The sequence below is a fragment of the Phascolarctos cinereus genome, unplaced genomic scaffold (genome assembly GCF_003287225.1).
Source record: "Phascolarctos cinereus isolate Bilbo 61053 unplaced genomic scaffold, phaCin_HiC Scaffold_5;HRSCAF=322, whole genome shotgun sequence".
NCBI classification, from domain to species: domain Eukaryota; kingdom Metazoa; phylum Chordata; class Mammalia; order Diprotodontia; family Phascolarctidae; genus Phascolarctos; species Phascolarctos cinereus.
The window spans coordinates 391,990,576-392,011,913 of NW_027555958.1; the positions used below are offsets into that span (position 1 = coordinate 391,990,576).

Genomic DNA, 21,338 nt, shown 5'->3' on the forward strand with positions numbered 1-21,338 from the left:
AAGAAAATGAATAGTTTTAAAACATTTCACTAAAATCTTGAATATCACAAAATATCTCTGAATCAACAAAAGGAATAAGACATCAGAATGACAGAAAGACTATTTCACAACTTTAAAAAAACTATCAACTATAAATAATTTAATTCTAATTCAGAGAATATAAAACTAAAATTTATAACAAATTAAAATTTTCTCTTTAGTATATGCTATTTACAGCTAAGAAAAATTTGGTTACGTACCTGTCAAATTACTTATAATGATTACAATGGCTGCTGTAAAGCATTTGGAACTATAAATTATGTGTTAAGTTTTAAAATAAGATTTTTTTTTAGTTAAAAGCTATATTCGTGAGGGTATGAGTTATAGACAGAAAGCTATAGAACAGAATAATCCAAAAATCTAAATTAATTTTTGCACTAAGTGAAAAAAAGCTAAAATATTTTATCACATTAAAATATAAGATTTGTTTGAGTTTTAAGTTTAATGTTAGATTTTCTAAAAGCATTTTACCTTGATATTATTAAAATTGTACAAGCTCTTCCCCATCTCCCAAGTTTCTTTAGGCATTTCCTCAAATTATCTTCTTTCTGCAACAGTTTTAATACTAAATCTCAAGAGTATAGTGGATATAGGTTTACATGTAATCATATTACAAATAATATTATATTCTAAAATGTGGTATTATTAAAGAAAATTTAAAAATCTGACCTGGGTAAAACAATGTATTCTTTATATGCTCATTTTAAATACTCTTAGAATGTTTGTACAATTGTGAAATTATAATTTTGATAAAATATCTAAAAGATTTTAAGTTAAAAACAAGGCCATGACTCCACATTAAAATATCATTTCAAATGTTTTATTCTCAAGACATGATATATACAGGGCAGGTAGGTGGCGCTGTGGATAGAGCACCAGCCCTGAAGTCAGGAGGACCTGAGTTCAAATCCAGCCTCAGACAAAACACTTGACACTTACTAGCTGTGCGACTCTGGACAAGTCATTTAACTCCAACTGACTCACCAAAAAAAAAAAAAGGACATGATATATACAACATAAACACTAAATTATAAAAGCTGGCTTCCAGTAAAATGATCAAGTATACCTCATCACATCTCAAAACTATTCTAGCTCTCATATATCACATATATACACAATCTTTTATCTTCTTCCTCTACCACTCCTCCCTCAGTCATAGTGAATCTGCTATTCAGGCAATTTCAACCTTACATCCCCGGACATCATCTTATTACTCCAGGACCTTAGGTGGCACTGGGCCTGGAGTTCCAATCTGGTCACAGACACTAACTAGAGCTTTGTAATCCTGGGCAAATCACTTAACTTCTGTCTGCCTCATTTTCCTCATATGTAAAAATGGAATAATAAAAAGACACTGAAGATCAAATGACTTGTTTATAAATGGCTACGTCTATTTACTTGTCCTTCTAACCCAGCCTGGACTCCACGATTAGTTATTTCAATGGTAATTTTGCTAAAACCTCAGAATCTAAGATCTCACTTCCTTGTCTTTCAAATCTCTGACCTTTTGAAAGTGGATGCCACTCACTTTCTCTACACCTGCTCCCAGGCTTCTAAAGAGCTGGAACAGAAAATCATGAAACTAAGCCAGCTGGCTCCACTACAAATGCATACCATCAAACCTCAGCTGGGCCACCAATACAGCTTGCTGATCCTTATTCTTCTCCAACTAATGTCTGTTTAAATTTATCACAATAGTTGTGCCAAACCACACCCAATGACACCCAGCTTTTTAAACAAAATTTCCACCCTTTATCTCTGTATATGTTCTTTCTACCTAAGACATGATGTGCTGCATGATGAGTAAATTTAGAAGACAGTCAGCAGTACTATGGTGGTAAATGGTAGAACAACAGACTCTGAACCCAAGAAAATCTGAGCTGAAATCCTACCTTTGGAACTGGTGGGCTACATGACCATGGGAAGATCACTTATGCATAAAGGGGCTTAGTTTGCTCCTTATAAACAATGTTGCCTAATAGTGTTTTTTTGGTAAGGTAATTCTTACAAGAATTATATTTTAGTCATATTCAAGCTCATCAAATCAAAGTGATATATATATATATATATATATATATATGTATATATATATATATATATATATATATATATATATATATATATATATGTATGTATATAAAGGTCAAATTTCTTTCCCTTTATAGAATTTTGTTTTCTTGGACTGTGCTTACAGTAACTTCCAGGAAAGCTGTCAACTGCAACTCCCCACCATCATTTTGTAGTTACTCTATATCATATATAGTTTAGTCAACATAAATAGGTAGTTTTCTCCTTCCCTATTCCTTTTTGATTTTATGGTCTTCTGATTGGATTTTTATAAGCAGCTAGAGAAATTATTTTTACCAACCCCGGTAAGATATTATCCATCTCTTGTCCTGTTTTAAGTTTTAGTCCAGAAATTTACATACAATTCTCAGACATTTTCTTCTCCAGCTTTTTATTTCCTCACTCTCTCTTTCTTTTCTAAATCTCATGCCTTAAATAGGCATAACGAAAACATCACCTATGCCTGTAAGGTCTGCAGTTGCTTGCTCAAGATTTCATGATCTTCGGAACTGTGCTCTCAGATGCTTCAAACAGCATCATTTGTGCCAGTAACAATCACTAAAAATAAGTAGAAGACATCAGTTTTGACAAGTCTCAGGATGTTTTCTGCTAGGAAGAAAGTACATTTTTTTAAATTATTATTGCTATAAACCTGAAAAACAGCTGCCCAACTATCCCTTCATCAGTGAGAGGTATTCAACTATCACCACTCTTCTCTTATTCCACTGCCTTTTACTGGACGACTGCTCACCCAGCACAACTGGAAAATGGCTTTATCATTCTCTGGAGGACAGTCCTCCACTGAGCATCCAGATCCCTTCTCTTCAGAAAGCCTTCAAGAACTTCAAGAATTTTTTTCTTAGCTTCAAAATGATCCTTCTTCACTTGTCTTTAACATTCTTCTACCATCCAACCTTCAGACACAAGCCAGGATTCATCTCTGCCTCTTCAGATCCCTTTTTCTTCTCAGTTTTCAAGAGGCTAATAAGCTATCTTTGAAAAAATATTATCATTAAAAATGAAATACCTAAGCCTTAAAGTAGACTTTACAAAATGGAAAGGAACAAAAGACAATGAATCTAAGGCAATGGAAATTTAGGGAACAAGGTAATGGGACAATATTGTGATTGTAGAGGTGGTGATTTGAAATAGAAAAATGATGACCAATAAATTTAAGATCACCAATAAAAGGTTTCTTCATGCGGGGCCTCATTTAAATTCTGTTAAAACCTAAACGTGCACTTCACTGCTTACCTTCTGTCATGAGGGATAATGAAATAGTTACATAAAGGTTATAAATATTACATATGCAAGTCATGGGTGACTTCATTATTCTTATATAAGTCAGCTGACAGCTTGTTTGTGATGACCTTTAAAATCTCATCAAACTGCGGTGAGAGCAAAATACTTCATGTTTTCTGACTTCCGCAATACTATTGTCTTAGAATTCAGTTTTGCATGTATAATTCAGCAAGTAACCTACTTCAAAGAAAGTACAGTAAATGTAGGTTTACTACATTTCCTCCTATCTTATATTTCAATTTGGTTTCCTTCTAAGTAATTTTAAAAATGTTACTAAAACTATGAAACAAAAATTTTTGAGCCATTACTGTTAAAACATAGATTACTGCAAAAACAAAATGTTCATTTAGATTTCATTTACCCTTTTAAATAACCTAACACCTCTTAGAATCTGTCTGCCACTCCAAAAGAATAAAATATCTACAATTTTTTTTTTAAGCATGTGAGGTCAGGTCAAGAAGAAATATCTAGATAATTCAAATCCAAATTATCAAAAGAAAATTAGGGAACAATTAATTACCTGGATGTCTTAGGACTTTGTGGGGTTTTTGGCTTGTTTCTACTTCTACTTCTGAGGCTACTCTTTCTGTCTCTTGTTAAATCTATTTCCTCCTCTTGCTCTTTGTGTTACTCTGGGTAAGTCAATAAGCTTCTCTAGACCTGTTTTCTTACCGTAAAAATCAGGGGGTTGAACTATATTAATCTTTATATCAATGATCTTATTATCTTACGACTCAGTCCTCAGGTTTCTTTATTTTCTAAGTGTCACACAGACACTGACTGTCCCCTACAACCATTATTATCTCCAATATCCAGCACACAGTATGAACCTGATAAAACTTTATTAATGATAATGATGATAAATCTACCATCGAAGTACAAGAACCCAAAACAGTTACTTCCCTCTGGGTTATCTCTAAATTAAAAAAAAAATCACTTAGTTATTTTTCTGTCCTTTCCCATATTTTGAATAGGATGCCAAAACCCTCCATCCCACCCAAACAAAAGCAGCCACAGCAGTAGCAACACCACCACCTACTAAAATAGTTTTTGCCAATTGCTATTCTGTTGCTGTCAGAGGAACAGAACATGTAAAACAAAGAGTTAAATTTTCATTTTTATTGGCATGATCAGTCATTGTAAGCAAAGGCAAACTTTTTATGTCAAAAATGCATCCCAAGTATGCAAAGTATATGGTTTATCTAATAAACGCACTCTCGAGATAAGTGGTGCCAAACTGAGAAATAGAGCCCTGGAGGCGACATCTAAACTTAAAAAACTACAAGTTAAAATTATTTATGCTGTATTGTGTTTTTTATTATTTTGTTAAACATTTCCCAATTACAATCTAATCTAGTTCATTACTCATTTACACTCAGGAGTTTTATAGGCCACTTGGGGCCAAACTTTGAAACCTTTTGTCTAGATTACAAATTCATGTTCCAGGATTACATTTTAATCATTCTATGAAAAATGTTGAAGGAATTGTGCTTGACCTTAAAAATAGGAAAAATGGAGAGGGCCTAGAATTCACACTTTCTACATCTTTGCCCTTCCGAACACTTATCTTCCTTCAAAACTCAGCTCAGTTCCCATATCCTCTGTAAAACCTTCCCTGAGTCCTTCAGCTGTTAGTATTCACTCTCCTCTTCAAATTACCTTGTATTATGTGCATATTAAATCCATGAAGAATAGACTTTCTTTGAGGGCAGAGATTACCATTTTTATTTTTATATTTCTCACATCTAGTATAGTGTACTGTATTTAATAGACACTTAATAAATGTTTTGGTGAATGGAGAGTGGACTATATTTTTTGAAATTTCATTGGACTTTCTGAAAAATTACACATATGATACATCACTCTGACACTTGTTAGACTACTACTGAAATCAGGCTAATGTTCTGAAATACATGTACAATATGAATGGTGGCTACTCTAAAAATAGCCACATGTTATCAAAGCAAAAAACAAAACGAAGCAAAACAAAAAACACCTGATTCAAAAGCTGCATGTGACACAAGACAGTACGTCCTTCACAAGTATGTCCCTGAGATTCATAAATCACATAGTAATACCCTTTTTCAACTGAGTAAACCAAACCAATGGACAGTCTACCCAATCATCAATTAGTTGGTATACTTAAGCCGTGATTCTAGTTCCAAAAGGACTTCGATGCTGTAAGAGTCACATGATTTTTCCAATAAGTGAAAGATAAGAAGGAGAAGTGACAGGAGGAAAATGATAATTCAATTTCCTCTTTAAATGGAAAGTATATAGTAGTCCTGAATCTCTTGAGTTTGCTACAGTAATTTGCTGATGCTTATTTAAAATAAAATGAGAACAGGCTTCCTTTAAGAGAAGAGCCTCTGTGAAAAACATTAGGTATCTGTTTAAATCCTTTCAAACAATTACAAAAAATATTTTTATGTTCAAATAAAGCATTTTTAGTATCACCACTAACCATCAATGTCTCCTAATTAACTTGAAAAAGGCAAAAAAAGGTTAAAAAAAACTTCCATAAATTTAGGCTTATAAACTCTCACTTTTACATGAACCATAAGTGTATCTATTTAAAATAGTGTCACAACTAAAAAACAGTTGCTAACAAATACAAAAAGTTCAAGTCAGCAGGAATTAAGGTGATTCCATTTACATTTTAGGAAATATTTTTTGTTGAATTAGAAAGGGAGAAAAAGAAGTATATACCCAGATATAAGAGAATGTTCAGTGTGTCTACTCATCAGACTTATGTTGGTCTACAGATGACAAAATTCTTAATGATGTCCCATCCATTAGCATCTGTTCTATTTAGCTCGAGCTCTAAACAGCATTTATTTGAACATACACAATCCAGTTTTGCCAAGAGTGAAAAGGCAAGGTACAGAATTCAAGTTAGTCTCTTACTCTATTCTTCAATCTTCAAAGGTTGGCACTACTCAGCTTAAAGGTACAACATGTCAATTACAGCTAGTTTTAACGATATATTTGAAACATAAAGTACTCGAAATATTAATTTTTAAAAATATGCTCTACTGACACATCTCCTGTGGCAAAAAGAACCACACCATTGGTTACTTAAACCAAAGCCTAGGTGAAAAATGAAGAAATGTTTACTGACCGTTACAGACTTTAGAGTCATTCCATGGTAGGTGCCCATTGTATCAATTTTGAAGCCTTCCGTTTCTGTAAAGACAAAGGATTTCTAGTTAAATCTTTTGCACTTCACAAACAAGATCTGTTCTATTATAATTAGAATGTCACGTAGGCAATGAATGGTAGTACAATATTTTTTTTAACAGACTGGTTAAATGTTTTACCAATATTAAAACAGCAAAAACTCCAATACATACAAAGGTCACTCTAGGTGTATATAAGAGGTGACTAACATTCGTCTGATGTCAGTCCTAAACCTCTCTGCCAGCCCAATCCCAGGACTGGATCCAAGTTAATAAACCCTACATCTCAATATGAAGAGGCTGAAGCATTCTATCCAGCAGCAAATGGGGAGGGGCCAGCAAGTGAGTGACAGAGGATCATCAACAAAAGGGCAGACAACAACAAAGGTATCAAAAAAGAAAATCAAAATAAATGCCCAGTACATAACAGATAAATCAACAGAAAGGATCCTATGATTTGAAAGGAGAATGCTCAAAACCTCAAAAAGAAAACAAAGCTCTCATATGAAGAAGTTGAAACAATGCTTAATTAATGGCAGAATTCATGAACTCCCCAGAAGTATATATGGTGGGATTAATATCCTGACCCCAAACCCTATAGAGGTTAGGCTAGTTTTTCCTTTCAAAGTACTGAAATCATTCCTGAGACTTGACTGGCTAAGCGAACTAAAAGCTCACGTTATTAATAATAATTAACATTTATATGGTACTTGATATGAGCCAGTGCTAAGCACTTTACATTACTATGTCACAACAATCCTGAAAGGTAGGTGCTATTATCATCCTTACTTTTCAGAAGAGGGCACCAAGGCAAACTGAGGTTAATTAAGTGACTTGTCAAGGTTCACACAGCTAGGAAGGTTCTGAGGCCACATTTGCACTCAGGTCTTCCTGACTCCAGACCCAGCACTCTACTGCACCACCTAGCTGCCCTTGCCCCCTTAATTACAAAATAGCCAAGAGACACAATTCAAAGGCAGGTAAGATTAGATGAGCTGAATTAACTTCATTGTTCTCAATGAATATACTTGTTAAATATGCCCTGCTTCTTCTATTGCTTCTTTCATTATCTTCTGAATGACTTATAAGTGTCCCACCAAAGTACTGGCCTGTGTCAGGTTCAGCCTAAAATAACACGGAACATGAGAAACTTCAGAATGGTTCAACAGAGAAATCCCTAAAAAATGAACACTACACTACTGAAGAAGAGAAAAACTTGGCATAAGAGAAGCAAAAAGAAGAAACATTAAAAGAATATGTAACTTCTACACTAGCCAAAGCATCCAAGCTTGAAGACAGGATACTCTGGGATAATTTAAGTATTATAGATCTCCTAGAAGAACATGAAAAATATCTCTGATAAGGACCTTATATCTAAATTATAAAAGTATTTAAACCAAATATATAAGATTAAGAACCATTTCCCAAGGGGCAAATGGTGAAATATTATGAACAAAAAAGAATAGCTAACTGTTAACAACAATATAAAATACTTCTCCAAACAGAAACAACTCTGGGGTCTCAGCCCAAGTCCCACAAACTAGATATTAAGAGGCAGAGCTGGGATTCAATCAGAAAAGAGGTGATCATTTCACAAGAAAAAGATCTAAGCAAATCTAAGTGAAAAATAACCCAAGAACCGCACTAGAACCCAGGGAATGTCATACCAAAAAAGGAAGGCTTCCAACACAACAGGTAGCTTCTCCTCTAAGGAAGGTTTTGGGGAGACATGCAGAAAAGTTGCATGGAATGAGAAGGCCTGAGTACACTGTGTTCTGCAAGTGATGGAGGGAATATCCATACTGATATGATAAAACAGACACAATGAAATATACAAACAAAAGGCAATTGTATGATAATCTACTACCCATCAGAATTTTGCTCTAAAACATTATGCTTCAAATAAGCTTTTTCAATTAAGATGATTGAGAAATGCAACTAAGTTGTTTTCACTCACTAACTAAAATGAAATTGGTTCTAAAATATATTCTTATTAAAACATCTGTACAAAAATTATTTTTGTCGTATCTGACATAATGGGAAAACTTCGATAAAGCTGGACTAGATGGCCTCTGAGGTCCCATCTAACTCAAGCTGCAAATGCCACCAATAACATTTACTACATGTATGACCATGGGAAAATTCTGTTTACCTCCAGTAACTCTCTAGAAATAAACTCAAGTCCTAAACAAGTTGTCATTTGTCATCAGTAGCATAAATTACTAAACTAGCTATTCTGTACACTAACAAAAATCACAGATCCTTCATACAGAAGGCAGCTGGGCGATGCAGTAGAAAAAGTGCTTAGCCTACAGTCAGAAAGTTTAAGTTCAACTTCAGACTACCAGCAATATGAACCTAAATAAGTCACTTAACCCCCATCTACTTCAGTTTCCTCAACTGTGAAATGAGGCTGACAATAATAGCACCTACGCCAGAGGGTCATTGCGATAATAACTGTAAAGCACTTAGCAAAGTGCCAAGCACATAGCAGGTGCCGTATATGCTAGTTTATTATTACTATTATTATTACATATTCCAGTACTTAGATTTTAAGTAACAGAACAGGGGTTCAAATCCAGATCCTCTGGCACCAAACATACTATCCACTATGACACATTATTTAATCTTTCTAAGCTTTAGTTTCCTCATCTATAAAATGGAAGGAAGAAAAGAAGACTGACTCTAACGTTCCTTCTTGCTATAACATTCTTCGGTTCAACTACAAAGAATAAGTGAGTTAAGTATAAAAGTCTCTTTCGAAGTAAAATGGAGTGGTTTTCTTTTTTAAAAATAATATATATAGTCATTAATTATTTTCAGTGCTTGATTTATGCTTCAGATATAGTAAACCAAGTCTAAAAGAAATAAACCAACCAAATTACCATACAGCAACATCAGTGATAAACAGAATTTTATTTCTGCAGTTTGAGAGGCAATGTGGAAAGATATAAAACAAAAAACCTTGCTTAAAATAGTTTGCATAGCTTCTTGCCTGTGTAACCTTGGTTGGGCAAGTTGTTTTCTCCTATATGGGCTTTAATTTCTGCATCTAAAAAACTAGGGGGGGGTGCAGTTCTACCTCTCAAAATTACACTCCTTTGGTAAACAAACTGAGCATACATTAATTATTGCTGCTTTAAATGGCCATTTACTGTGACACGAATTTTATCTAGTGAGAACTGCAAAAGCAACAGAGTTTTTCTGAGGTACCATATCACACCTATCAGATTGGCCAACATGACAAAACAGGAAAATGATAAATGTTGGAGAAGATGTGCGAAAATTGGAACACTAATGCATTGTTGGTGGAGTTGTGAAATGATCCAACCATTCTGGAGAGCAATTTGGAACTATGCCCAAACAGCTATAAAAATGTATATACCCTTTGACCCAGCAATAGCACTTCTAGCGCTATATCCCAAAGAGATCAAACAAATGGGAAAAGGACCCACATACACAAAAATATTCATAGCAGCCCTTTTTGTGGTGGCAAAGAATTGGAAATTGAGAGGATGCCCATCAATTAGGGAATGGCTGAACAAGTTGTGGTATATGAATGTAATGGAATACTATTGTGCTATAAGAAACAATGAACAGGCTGACTTCAGAAAAACCTGGAAAGACTCGTATGGTCTGATGCTGAGTGAAGTGAGCAGAACCAAGAGAACGTTGTACACAATAACAGCCACATTGTGTGATGACTGATATTGATAAACTTAACCCTTCCCAGCAATACAAGGATCTAAGACATCTCCAGAGGCCTCGTGATGGAAAATGCTATCCACATCCAAAGAAAGAACTATAGAAGTTGAATTAATATTTTTTTTTCTCTTCTGTTGAGTTTTGTTTCCTCTTTCTGATGGTTCCTCCTACTGGTATTAATTTTTACTTACAACATCACGAATGTGAAAATGTTTAATAGGAATGTAAATGTATAGCCTATATCAGATTGTGTGCTGTCTCGGGGAGGGTGGTGGGGAGGAAGGGGGAGAAAAATTTTAAACTCAAAAGCATATGGAAGTGATTACTGATAAGTCAAAATAAATTAATAAAAAAAAAAGAATAAAAAAAGGCAACAGAGTTTTAAAGAGACCATTTCTATACCTTCATTTCTTAGAAGCTGCTCAGTGTAGCAGTATTGAATATTCCAAATCTTCCATGGAAACAGGAATTCTTCATTGCAATTAGCTGCTCTATATCCACAGTACATTTTATTTTATAACTGGGAAATTATAGGACCATAGGTTTACACTTGGAAGGAACCTAACCTAAGAGATTATCTCTAGCTAGTCCTATCATCTCATTTTACTCAGGAGGAAATGAGGGCCAAAAAAGGGCACACTGGCAAACAGTAAATTTGAACCCACATCATCTGATTCCAAATTTCTTTTTAAAATTATCACCAACCAGTCAAGATGTGTACAACAATAATATGGAAAGGTAACAAATGGATACTGACCTTCTTTTCCTTTGAATCTTTCCTGATCATATCTGTTATAGGCAGCTGGAATAGGTGGCTTATTCCGTAATGTGGGATCCTTGAAAGAAAGGTACAATTAGCCATATTTTTCAAAGCAAGTAATATCGCATAGCAAAAAGAACTGTTTAACTGTCTATCACAACTTGCATATTAGCATGGAGGTTTTCCCCTTATAACCATGATCAAAATAGAAAGGAGAGTACTACTTGTTCCCACAGATTGAGATTGTACATTCTCAAAACTGCTGAAAATTACTACTACCTGTTCACAAGAGTACCAAGTACTTAACAATATTGGGGGAAATAAAACCAAACAAATGCTACAAACATGTCAAATGTACCTTGACTAAGTGAAGTAATAAAAATGTTGGCAGCCTTTCATTATGTCTTAGTTTAATATGAGATACTTGTGAAAACTACTTATTTTTATACTGAAATAACTTAACTAGTTGCCTTTCTTTGTAGCCCAAACACTTAGGCTGGCACATAGTAGGTTCTTAATAAATGCTAGTTGACTGACTGATTCAGTTACAAAAGGAAAAGGAATAATAAAGCTTTAAATTTTTTCAAAGAACTATACAGATTCAGGGAATCATATAACAAACAATATTAACATTCTCCTTTCACTTTCAAATAAATTCAATTTTCCTACACTCATTCAACAATTCTCTTCCTACTGATTTCATTAGTCAAATTAATTACACTGCTCATTATTTGACTTGACTATCAAGAATTTTTAGTAATTTGTATGACAAAGCCCTAATAAATTGTTTCTTGCTCAAAATCACATGTCCTGCTCAAAAGCAGAATTAAACGAAAAAGTTTAACCTGTATAGGGGGAATTACCAGGGTAAAACAGCAAAAAATTATTTTTATACATAATTTTTAAAAAGATGACTTTGCTTCAGTTATAATTTTTTAAAGTATATTTGAAAAAATATTCCCAAGATTGCTTCTATGACTAACCGATACAAGTTGCCAATATATCCAACTGAAATACCTAGACATTTTCTACCAAATCAATTTATATATGACACATGTGGAATTTTAAACATTTAAATATATAACTGTTACTTTACTCAAATATGCTAGCAACTTTATGTACTAGTGTCATGCAACCACTGGGCCAAATGAAATGCTCTTAGACAACCCAGCTACTCCATATGCAAAACATTTAATCTACAGTAAACATTAACATTCCAAATAATTCTAATGTCTAGAAAAATACACATAGATTTATAGTGTCTTGATTAAAATACTGAAATGCTCTTATTTATTACTTTTGCTTCCTACCCATAACCACAGAGAAAAAAAATCTTAATTACTGGAAAACATCAACCAATTGATAAGGCTACTAATAAAAATCATAATCAGGGAAGAGACTTTCCCAAGCATCAGAAAAATTGTTTTACCTTTAAACATTAGTGCTAATAAAAGTGCAAAAGAAATGGTTACTCTCAATTATTACACAGACAATATTACAATTGAATTTTCAATGTATTTTAAGATAATCATGAATATCATTATCCAAGATAAAACTGAATTAAAACAAAAGCAGTTGACCATTTCAATTAAAATTTTATATTACTCTCTGAAATGTGCCTTTTTATTAATATGAAATTAAAAACTACTGAGTCAATAAGCACAGAAAAGTTCTTACCACAGGTGCCGTATTAGGTGCAGGCCTCTGCTCAGGTGCACGTCCCTCCTCCCTGGCTTTAACAGACTGAAGAATTGCAAAAATATTCTTGGCAAAATTCTAGAATGTAAATTGATTTTTAATTAATCTCATTAAAATAAATTAAAAATACTTCAAAGAGCTATACTTTATAACATTATCTCCAAGCCTCAAATTTAACTCACCAGATCTTCCATAGTATGTCATCACCATAGTGCTGTAGAATCTCAGGGCAATAATTTATAACTTCTGAATTCAGTTCATAACTAATTCAGAAAGCTGCATTTTAAATCCATTCAAATCATTACTTGCCTCCACACCCAGATATTTAAAGACCCAAGGTTGTTTTGGAAAGCTCAAGATCTATAAACCAATATTAAATTTTATATCAAACTATGAATTAGCTGATTCTATTGATTTCCTATTCAGATTGTGTTGCAATAGAATGAGATTTATTTTTCTTGACTTTTTTTTCACATGACTAATGCAGAAATATGTTTTACATGGCTTCATATGTATAATGGGTACTTCTTGCCTTCTCAATGCATGGGGGAGGGGTGGAGGAAGAGAGAATTTGGAACTTAAAAAATAAAGCTATCAGAGGTTTTTTTAATTTCCAAAAAAGAGAATGGCTTTCTTCAGACATCACAAACAGCTCCCGACTTACAGAAGGGGTGAGCCTCTAGGACCAGCAACCAGGAGGGTGGGTATGGGTGGGCTGGTCATTTCCTTTCCTAGAGCTCTTACTGGAGAGGCTAGTCTTACTGTCTCACTCTTGTAGTTCACACCTCCACTCTTCTAGTCCTCTCCTCCACGTTTTTCTCATTTTTGTTCAGCCATCTGGTGATTTCAATGAAGCATTTGTCTCCAACTGGTGATCTAAGTGTAATCATGGCACCCTGTATTAGCTTTCACGCAAGTCTGGTCCTAGATGGTCTTAAATGAACTTTCAGCTACCTCCAATTTTAGAAAGGGACAATACATGTGAGAAATGATTATTAATAGCCGATATCTGGGGGAGATTCAGTTTTCTCCCCTTCTTCTAAATTCCTCATTTTAGTTAAGTTACTTGGAGGACATAACTGATAATGAGACTGCATTAACTCTCCTCATCTTGGTCAGACCCCACCCAACTTTACAAGGAATTTAACTTAAGGTGGGGAAGCCTATTGTGTTTCACTGAAGCTTGGATAGAGACAGATCCCTTTGTCTAGACAGCACAAGGCTGAGGGTGGTCTGAGTAGAGATAATTTCTCTGTCCAAGCATGACATGATGTCTCACGAGCAGCCCCATCTTGCTTCAAAGGGTATATAAAAACTGTGAGCCCACTCCATGATTGCCTTTGGTCTAAGAGACACAGCCAAATGACCATCCTTTTATTAATAGCTTGCTGGCCTTATTAATAAAATGATCAAATTATCCAGAAATTGTCTCTCAAACCTGTTTAAAGGTCACATACAGCAGAGGCAGCGAGGTGGCTCAGTGGATACAGCATTGGGCCTGGTATCAGGAAGACCTGGGTTCAAATATGCCTTCAGACATTTACTAGCTGTGTGACCCTGAACAAGTCCTTAACCTTGACTTAATCCACTGGAGAAGGAAGAGGCAAACCACTCCAGTATTTTGGGCAGCTAGGTGGCAGAGTGGATAGAGTGTCATCCCTGGAGTCAGGAAGACTCATCTTCCTGAGTTCAAATATGGCCTCAAACACTTCCTAGCTGTTTGACCCTGGGCAAGTCACTTAACTCTGTCCCAGTTTCCTCATCTGTAAAATAAGCTGGAGAAGGAAATAGCAAACCACTCCAGTAAGCTCTGCCGAGAAAACTCCAAACGGGGTCATGAAGACTCGGATACAACTGAAAAACAACAATATGGTGGAGTAATCTTACAGGATGCAAAATAGCAGGGCAACATGGGTGTTTCCCAGGGAGGTGGTCCCAGGCACTGAAGGAAAAACCCAGGTGAGTCTCTAGATGAGTCATGGTGTAGTAGATTGGGAAAGTCAGGGGAATGTACACTGGCCAGCCTGTACCCAAGGTTCTGAGGGAAGATCCAAGGTGAGAATGTAACTGAGGCATAATATTGATACCCTGAATGTTTGCTGCACTGCTGGAAAGAGGGAGTTAGTTGGACTGAGACCCTAACCAAAATGGAGGGGAAAGAGAGTTGGATGGACTGAGACCTTACCAAAAATTGAGAGGAAAGAGATTTTGCTGACCTGGGCCTCTCCCCAAAATGGAAGTTGTAATACAATTTCAACAACTGGAGAAAGGGCCCCTCTGGTATGATCATCTTCCATGGTGTAAAGCACCTGGTCCACATGGATGTTCCATGGTGAGGGAGCCTCAGCAAGTGACAGAAATTCCTGGGTGAGATTATAGGTGCATTTAGGTTTAGAATGTCAGAAGCACAGCTGGATAGGGAATGCAGGTTAACCAGGCAGGGCCACTTGCGAAAAATGGAGGCATTTACAACTATTGACCAAAAGGGGGCCAGTTTGAAAGGATTTTCCAGGATAAGAAGTCCTCAAAGTCCAAGCATGTTCCTGGGTAACATGACCACAGTGGCTGAGGGAAGTTCTAGTGGGAGACTGCAGCTGGCATTAATATCCAGAAAGTTAGATTCATAGCTATAAGGTGAAGGAAACTTGGCTGGAGCCCTGTGAAAGACTCACCAATAGGAAAAAGGGGATATTAGGCTGGAGTTATCTTACAAAGCCATAGGACTGCAGGGCTAATGGAGGGTGAGGGGGTAAGGAAGTTCCTGGGTGAGAATGCAACAGAGGCATGGTATTTACGTCTATAAATTCAGAAGCACATCCTAGAGGGAGAGAAGGCTGGCCTGCCTCTGCCTCTCACTGAAAGGGAGGCTCCTGGATGAAGTCAGCAAGTGGATAAATGGGCTGGCAAATGGCAGGGATATCGAAGAGTGAACAGGCAGCAGGGTTCCATGGATGTTCAGGTATGAAAAGGTTCCAGATACAACTGAAAGTTTTAGTTGAGACTGAAGGTATTGAAGTCTGGAAAGCCAGAAACACAACCAAGAGGGGAATGAAGATTAGCTGGTCTGGACATCTTTAGAAAATGGAGTTCCTGGACAGACAGAGATACAGAGAGTATCTGGGGACCATTCTACTGGCTGATGTCTTCCTTAGGAAGTTTGTAGAGCCAGGGAGTTGCCAAGGTATGAACCAGTGACCCTCCGTCTTCTCAGGAGAGCTCTCAAATCATCCCTTGGAGGACAACCTTACTCTGCCTTGCACCAGGGTCCCTTCCTGGAGATGAGAGGTCCTCAGGTGTCACACACTGTACATGTTTTCTGACTTTCTCAATTTCAAAATACTGGTAAATCCCAAATAAAAAGATGTCATATTGTTACTCCCAGTCCAATATAATAAGCACATGTGCCAATTTCAGACTATTTCACCTTACATTAGCTACTCTGAAAAAAGGTGAAGAAATTACGATCATTTTACACTTTTTGAATAACAGACTTAGAGAATACTAAGTATCTATAGTCATATTTTAAATTTCTGTATCAACTCAATACATTTGGAATTACCCTAAGAGAATATATTTCTCAGTACATATGGCCTTAGATTTTTATAACTTTTAGTAACAGCCTCAATTTCAAATAAATTAAATGAAAAATCTAATAGTAAATAGGCATTTATTAGGCCCCTATTATGTGCCGGGCAATGTGTTAAGCACTGGGAGTACAAATATAAAAAAGAAAATCTCTAGCCTCAAGGAACTCAAAATCTAACAGGAAAAGAAAACATTTGAAAAGAAGTTGAAAGGAGTCAAGGCATGATCATGATGGAATCCAGTCTAAAACAGCGTAGCCAGTGGGAAATAAATAGTTGACATGGAAGCACTCATTAAATGGATGCTTTGGGGGAAGTTCTTTGTTCTGCCCTGAGGGGTAGAGGGAACTAAGAGTACTAATTGAGGTGTACCCTATCAAGAGTGATGTAATCTTGCAGTATAAGTTTCTTGGTAATGAGGTTCCTGGGCATATGATCAAGATAGTCCAATTTAAAAGAGTGCGGTAGGTGGGAAATGAAGGGATGACTGGCCTGGGAACCCTTTGCAAATGGAGACTCTTTAAATATACAACTATTTCTTTCATCTTACATTTGGAAAAACACTGGAGCAGTACTGTCACTTTCTGCTATATCCCCTCTCTGACCATCTCCAAGTCACCAGAAAGTCTGGGGGAGCCAGGGGCTCTGAAAAGTAAGCCTGTGCCTTATCATGCTCAGAACTAAGCTTCCACGTCAAGTTATCTTCCTCACACACCATAAGGAGGTAAGCTGTCTTGAGTAAGGGACTATCCAGTTTGCTTTTACCTGTATCCCCAGTGATCAGCATAGTGTCTGGTATAAATGGCACAAAATCCTTAATAAATACTCTATCCATGTATCTATCTATCTAGCAGTAGAGAAGGAAAATCACACCACCCAGAGTCTGTCAACTATTGTCCACCACCTTCCAGATCATTTTCTCTCCTTTCTTACTGAGGATAGACAGCTTAGTCTTCCTAGCTACCCCTTCTCTTTATGTCTTGTGAATTCTATATGCTATAAAGCGTTTGCTCTGGAGGCTAAGGACTTGTTTGAAGCCTTTTTCTGACACTTGCTGCTTGCATCACCACTGGCAATTATTCCTTAACTGTAAACTTGAGGGCATGTTAAAACATTAGAAAGATTATGCTGTCCTAAGTATGAAGGACAGACTGAGTATACAGTGAGAGTAGAGAAAAGAGGGTCTATTAGGAACTTATCATAACAGTCCAAGTGGAGGGTAATGAGGACCTATATTAGGATGACGGTCCTGGAAAGTGAGAAGGAGTCATGCAAAAGAAACTGTGAAGATGAAATTAGCAGAAATTACTGACGGACTGATTAGGAGAGTAGAGGGAGAGATTAGAGTCAAAGTTGTATAGTAGGAAGAACACTAGATCTGTAGTCACAGGACCTGGGTGCAAATCCTGACTCTACTTCTTACATGTGTAACCTTGAGTTTGTTACCAAACTTCTCTGGGTCTCTGGTTTACTCATCTGTAAAACGGGAGGGCTGGACTAGATAATCTCTAAGATCCCTTCCAGCTCTAAATTTGATTAAAAAATCCCAAGATTTCAAACATGAGAAATTAGATGAACAGTGATTTCAAAGAAAGAGAGAAGGAGGAACAAGTTTAGATAAAGAGAAAATGAGTTCAGATTCAGGAATGTAGTCAGTGAACATGTATGTAGAGATGTTTTATAGGCAACAAGAGATGTAGGTCTGGAGCTCAGAAAAAAAGGTCAGGACTAGATATATAATTCTGTTTATGCTTGGTAACTGAAGCCCTGGGAGCTTAAATGAGATTAATAAATGAGATAAATAAAACAGAGTAAAGAGAAGAGATGAGACACAAAAACAGAGTACTTAGTGAAAAAAAAAATCCACATTAGTAAGTCAGAAAGAAGACAAGGAATGAGGTAAACACAGAGTTGTTAGATACACAGGAACAGAATCAAGATAGTGTATTATGTCTAAAGCACAGTGAGGAGAGTTTCCAGTGGGAGAAAAGTAGCCGTTGTGTCAAAATTAAAACATGTTACCAAGCATGAGGATTTTTTAAAAAAGGTCTTTAGACTTGTTGATTTGGAGATTTTTGCAGATTTCTGGCAACAGTGGTAAGAGTGGAAGCCTGTACAAAAGGATAAGCTGAAGAAGAGGAAACAGAGACACCAGTTCTAAACAACTAGGTCAAAGAGGGAAAGAAGGGATGAATGAATAGGCTAGATTTTGGGGGAGTATTCAACTTCAATGGGAAAAATTAGATCTCTATTTCAATATAAGTGGTTCCCATGGTAATCCCATCTATTTTATGTATTTTTAAAAATTTTTCTAAGAAGAGAGTTCACAGGCTTCACAAGATTGCCAAAGGGGTCCATAATACAAGAAAGGTTAAGAACTTCTGCTGAAAACATGTCCAGGAACCTACTAGTATCATTGTAGGGGTTTAAGAAGGGCGAGACAGGTCTCAATACAGGAAAATGGAAGAAACATGAGAGAAAGAAGTACAAAATAAAGAGAATGTGCCACAGGGCACAGTGGAAAGGGCAGATAAAGCCAGAGTGAGACACTGAAAAAGTGCAACCGAGATGGGCAGAAATGAGACCAGGCAGCAGGGGTTGAGGAAAGGAGGTATTTTAATCTCAGGCAGTTGGGAACTAAGTATTAGTGGGACTAGGAGTATAAGAGAGTATAGACGTTTGCTTATTATAGTACTCACTAATCATAACAACTAGTATATACATACATGCATATCTATTTCTACATGCGTGTGTGTATAAATACACAAAAGCCTTCCAAAAATTACCTTCTTTTATTCTCACAACAACCTTGGAAGGTAGGTGATGTTATCCCCATATTACTGATGAGGAAACTGAGGCAGAACAGAGTCTAAAAGACATGTCCAGGGTTACACAGCCAGATAATATCTTAGATCATATTTGAACTCAGGTTTTCCTGACTTCAGGTCTAGTGTTCTACCCACTGTAACAAGTAAGAGTTCAGGTATTGGTAGCAACTACATTAATGATTGGCAGAACCTCAAGGAGGTCGTCACATGCTAAAATGCACTCTGAGTTCTCTTTTTCTACCAAATCTGGCCTTATTCCCAAACTTCCCTACTAATGACTAGAACATACAATCTTTCCAGTTACACAGGACTGAAACCTTATTATAATCTTTAACTTCATATTCTTTCTATGTAACCTATCAGTTACCAAATCTTGCCACTGATACCTTTCTCTTTGACATCTCTCACAGACACTTCCTTTTCTCCACTCATTGCCACCACACTAGTTCAGGTCCTCATTATTTCTTATCTCAAAATAGCCTTGACTTGGGTCTCTCTGCCTCAACACTATTCCAAATTCAACTCACACAGCTCAAAGTTGCCAAAATGTGACACAGAGCTGACCATATCATCTCCTCAATAAATTTCAGTGGTTCCTTACTTCCTCTAGGATCATATACGAACTCCTATATTTGGCATTTAAATCTATTCAAAAGTTGGCTTTTTTCTGTCTTTCTAGTTTTCTTATATGTCACTGCTCTCTACCAGTACAATCTAGCTACACTTGCCTAACTCATTGCTCTGTTTCTGAATTGCACATCACTCATGCCTGAACATACTTCTACCTAACCTCTACCTCTTGGAATTCTTAGTTTCATGAAAAACTCAGCTCAAGTACTACCTTTTACTTGAAGTCTTTTTTGATTCCCCCAGCTGCTAGTACACTCCCTTTCAAAACTACCGTCTCTCTCTTTTTATATCTATATGTGTGTATATGTACATATGTGTATATATAGACATTCTATAGAGTAGCCACTCTACAGAATATGTATTTAATCTATGTATATACATATGTATAGAACGTGTGTGTATATATACACACACACACACATATATTCTATATTGTAGATACTCTATAGACTGTATATCTATGTATATATGCATGTGTGTATACATATGTGCATAAGTGTGCATATACACACATTCTATAGAGCAGACACTAGAATATCTAATCTACATATGTATGTTATATACATGTGTACATATGTATGTATGCATATATACATAAACACATTCTATAGAGTAGACACTATGGAAAATATCTAATCTATATATGTATATATGCATTTGTACACATGTGTGCATATATAAACACATTCTATAGAGTACACACTTTATAGAACATATCTAATATGCATGCATATACATATATGTGTATATAATATAGAGACAGCACGATAAAATGGATAGAGAGCTGACCCTCAAGCCAAGAAGGGTTTCAATTCCTGCCTCTGACATAGGTTATGTGTAAAAATCACTTAATCTCTAACTGATTTAGGCTAAGACTATAAAAGCTGCAAAGAACGTTCTGATTTATATTCAGGAGTAGGAGTTTCCGCAAGTGGGAGTCCTCCATATCAATGAAATCACAGGTTCCAGTCCCAATCCCGATTGTCACTCAGTTAAAATGTAAGGAGCTAATGGGTAGGGGCTGTTTCACTTTTGTCTTTCTATCACCAGTGATTAGCACAGGGCCTTGTACATAGTATGTGTTTCATAAATGCTTCTTGATTGATTTATTATACAGTAAGAGATGAATGGCCTCCTCTTACGCCACTTTTGAGGGTCTAGGCTGATTTATCCTGGCACTGAAGAACTTTCACAATCTGGTTTCAATCAACTTTCCATTCTTATCTTACATTGTTTCCCTTTATTCAGTCTACATCACAGCAAAACTGAATTACTAGCAGTTTGTCTGAAACAGCAAAAGGGTCAGTTTGGTTGCAGTGTGAATGAAATGTAAGAATGCATAAGGTTGGTAAAGCAGAATGGGACCAGGTTGTGAAATGCTTTACATGGCAAATAGATTTTATATTTTATTCTAATGTTAATAGGCATGAAGTATATAACTTATCTTTTTCAAGGTTCAACTGAGGTGTCATTTTTGGATAGCTTTCCCTGCTCCCTTCTTCTGGCTGCCCCTCCTCCCCAAAAAAGTGTTTTCTACCACTTCTAC

General features: G+C 36.1%; 1 protein-coding gene across 1 annotated transcript in view; it reads right to left on the reverse strand.

Moving 5' to 3' along the window:
• The window catches only part of CDC73 (cell division cycle 73), a 145,207-nt gene that overhangs the window by 70,592 nt on the left and 53,277 nt on the right, over nt 1-21,338 (reverse strand). The window contains exons 8-10 of the mRNA XM_020984445.2: nt 12,730-12,828; nt 11,050-11,128; nt 6,530-6,594 (exon numbers count right to left, since the gene is read on the reverse strand). Of these exons, the coding sequence (XP_020840104.1) occupies nt 6,530-6,594; nt 11,050-11,128; nt 12,730-12,828 (243 nt within the window). The remainder of the gene's footprint in view (nt 1-6,529; nt 6,595-11,049; nt 11,129-12,729; nt 12,829-21,338) is intronic.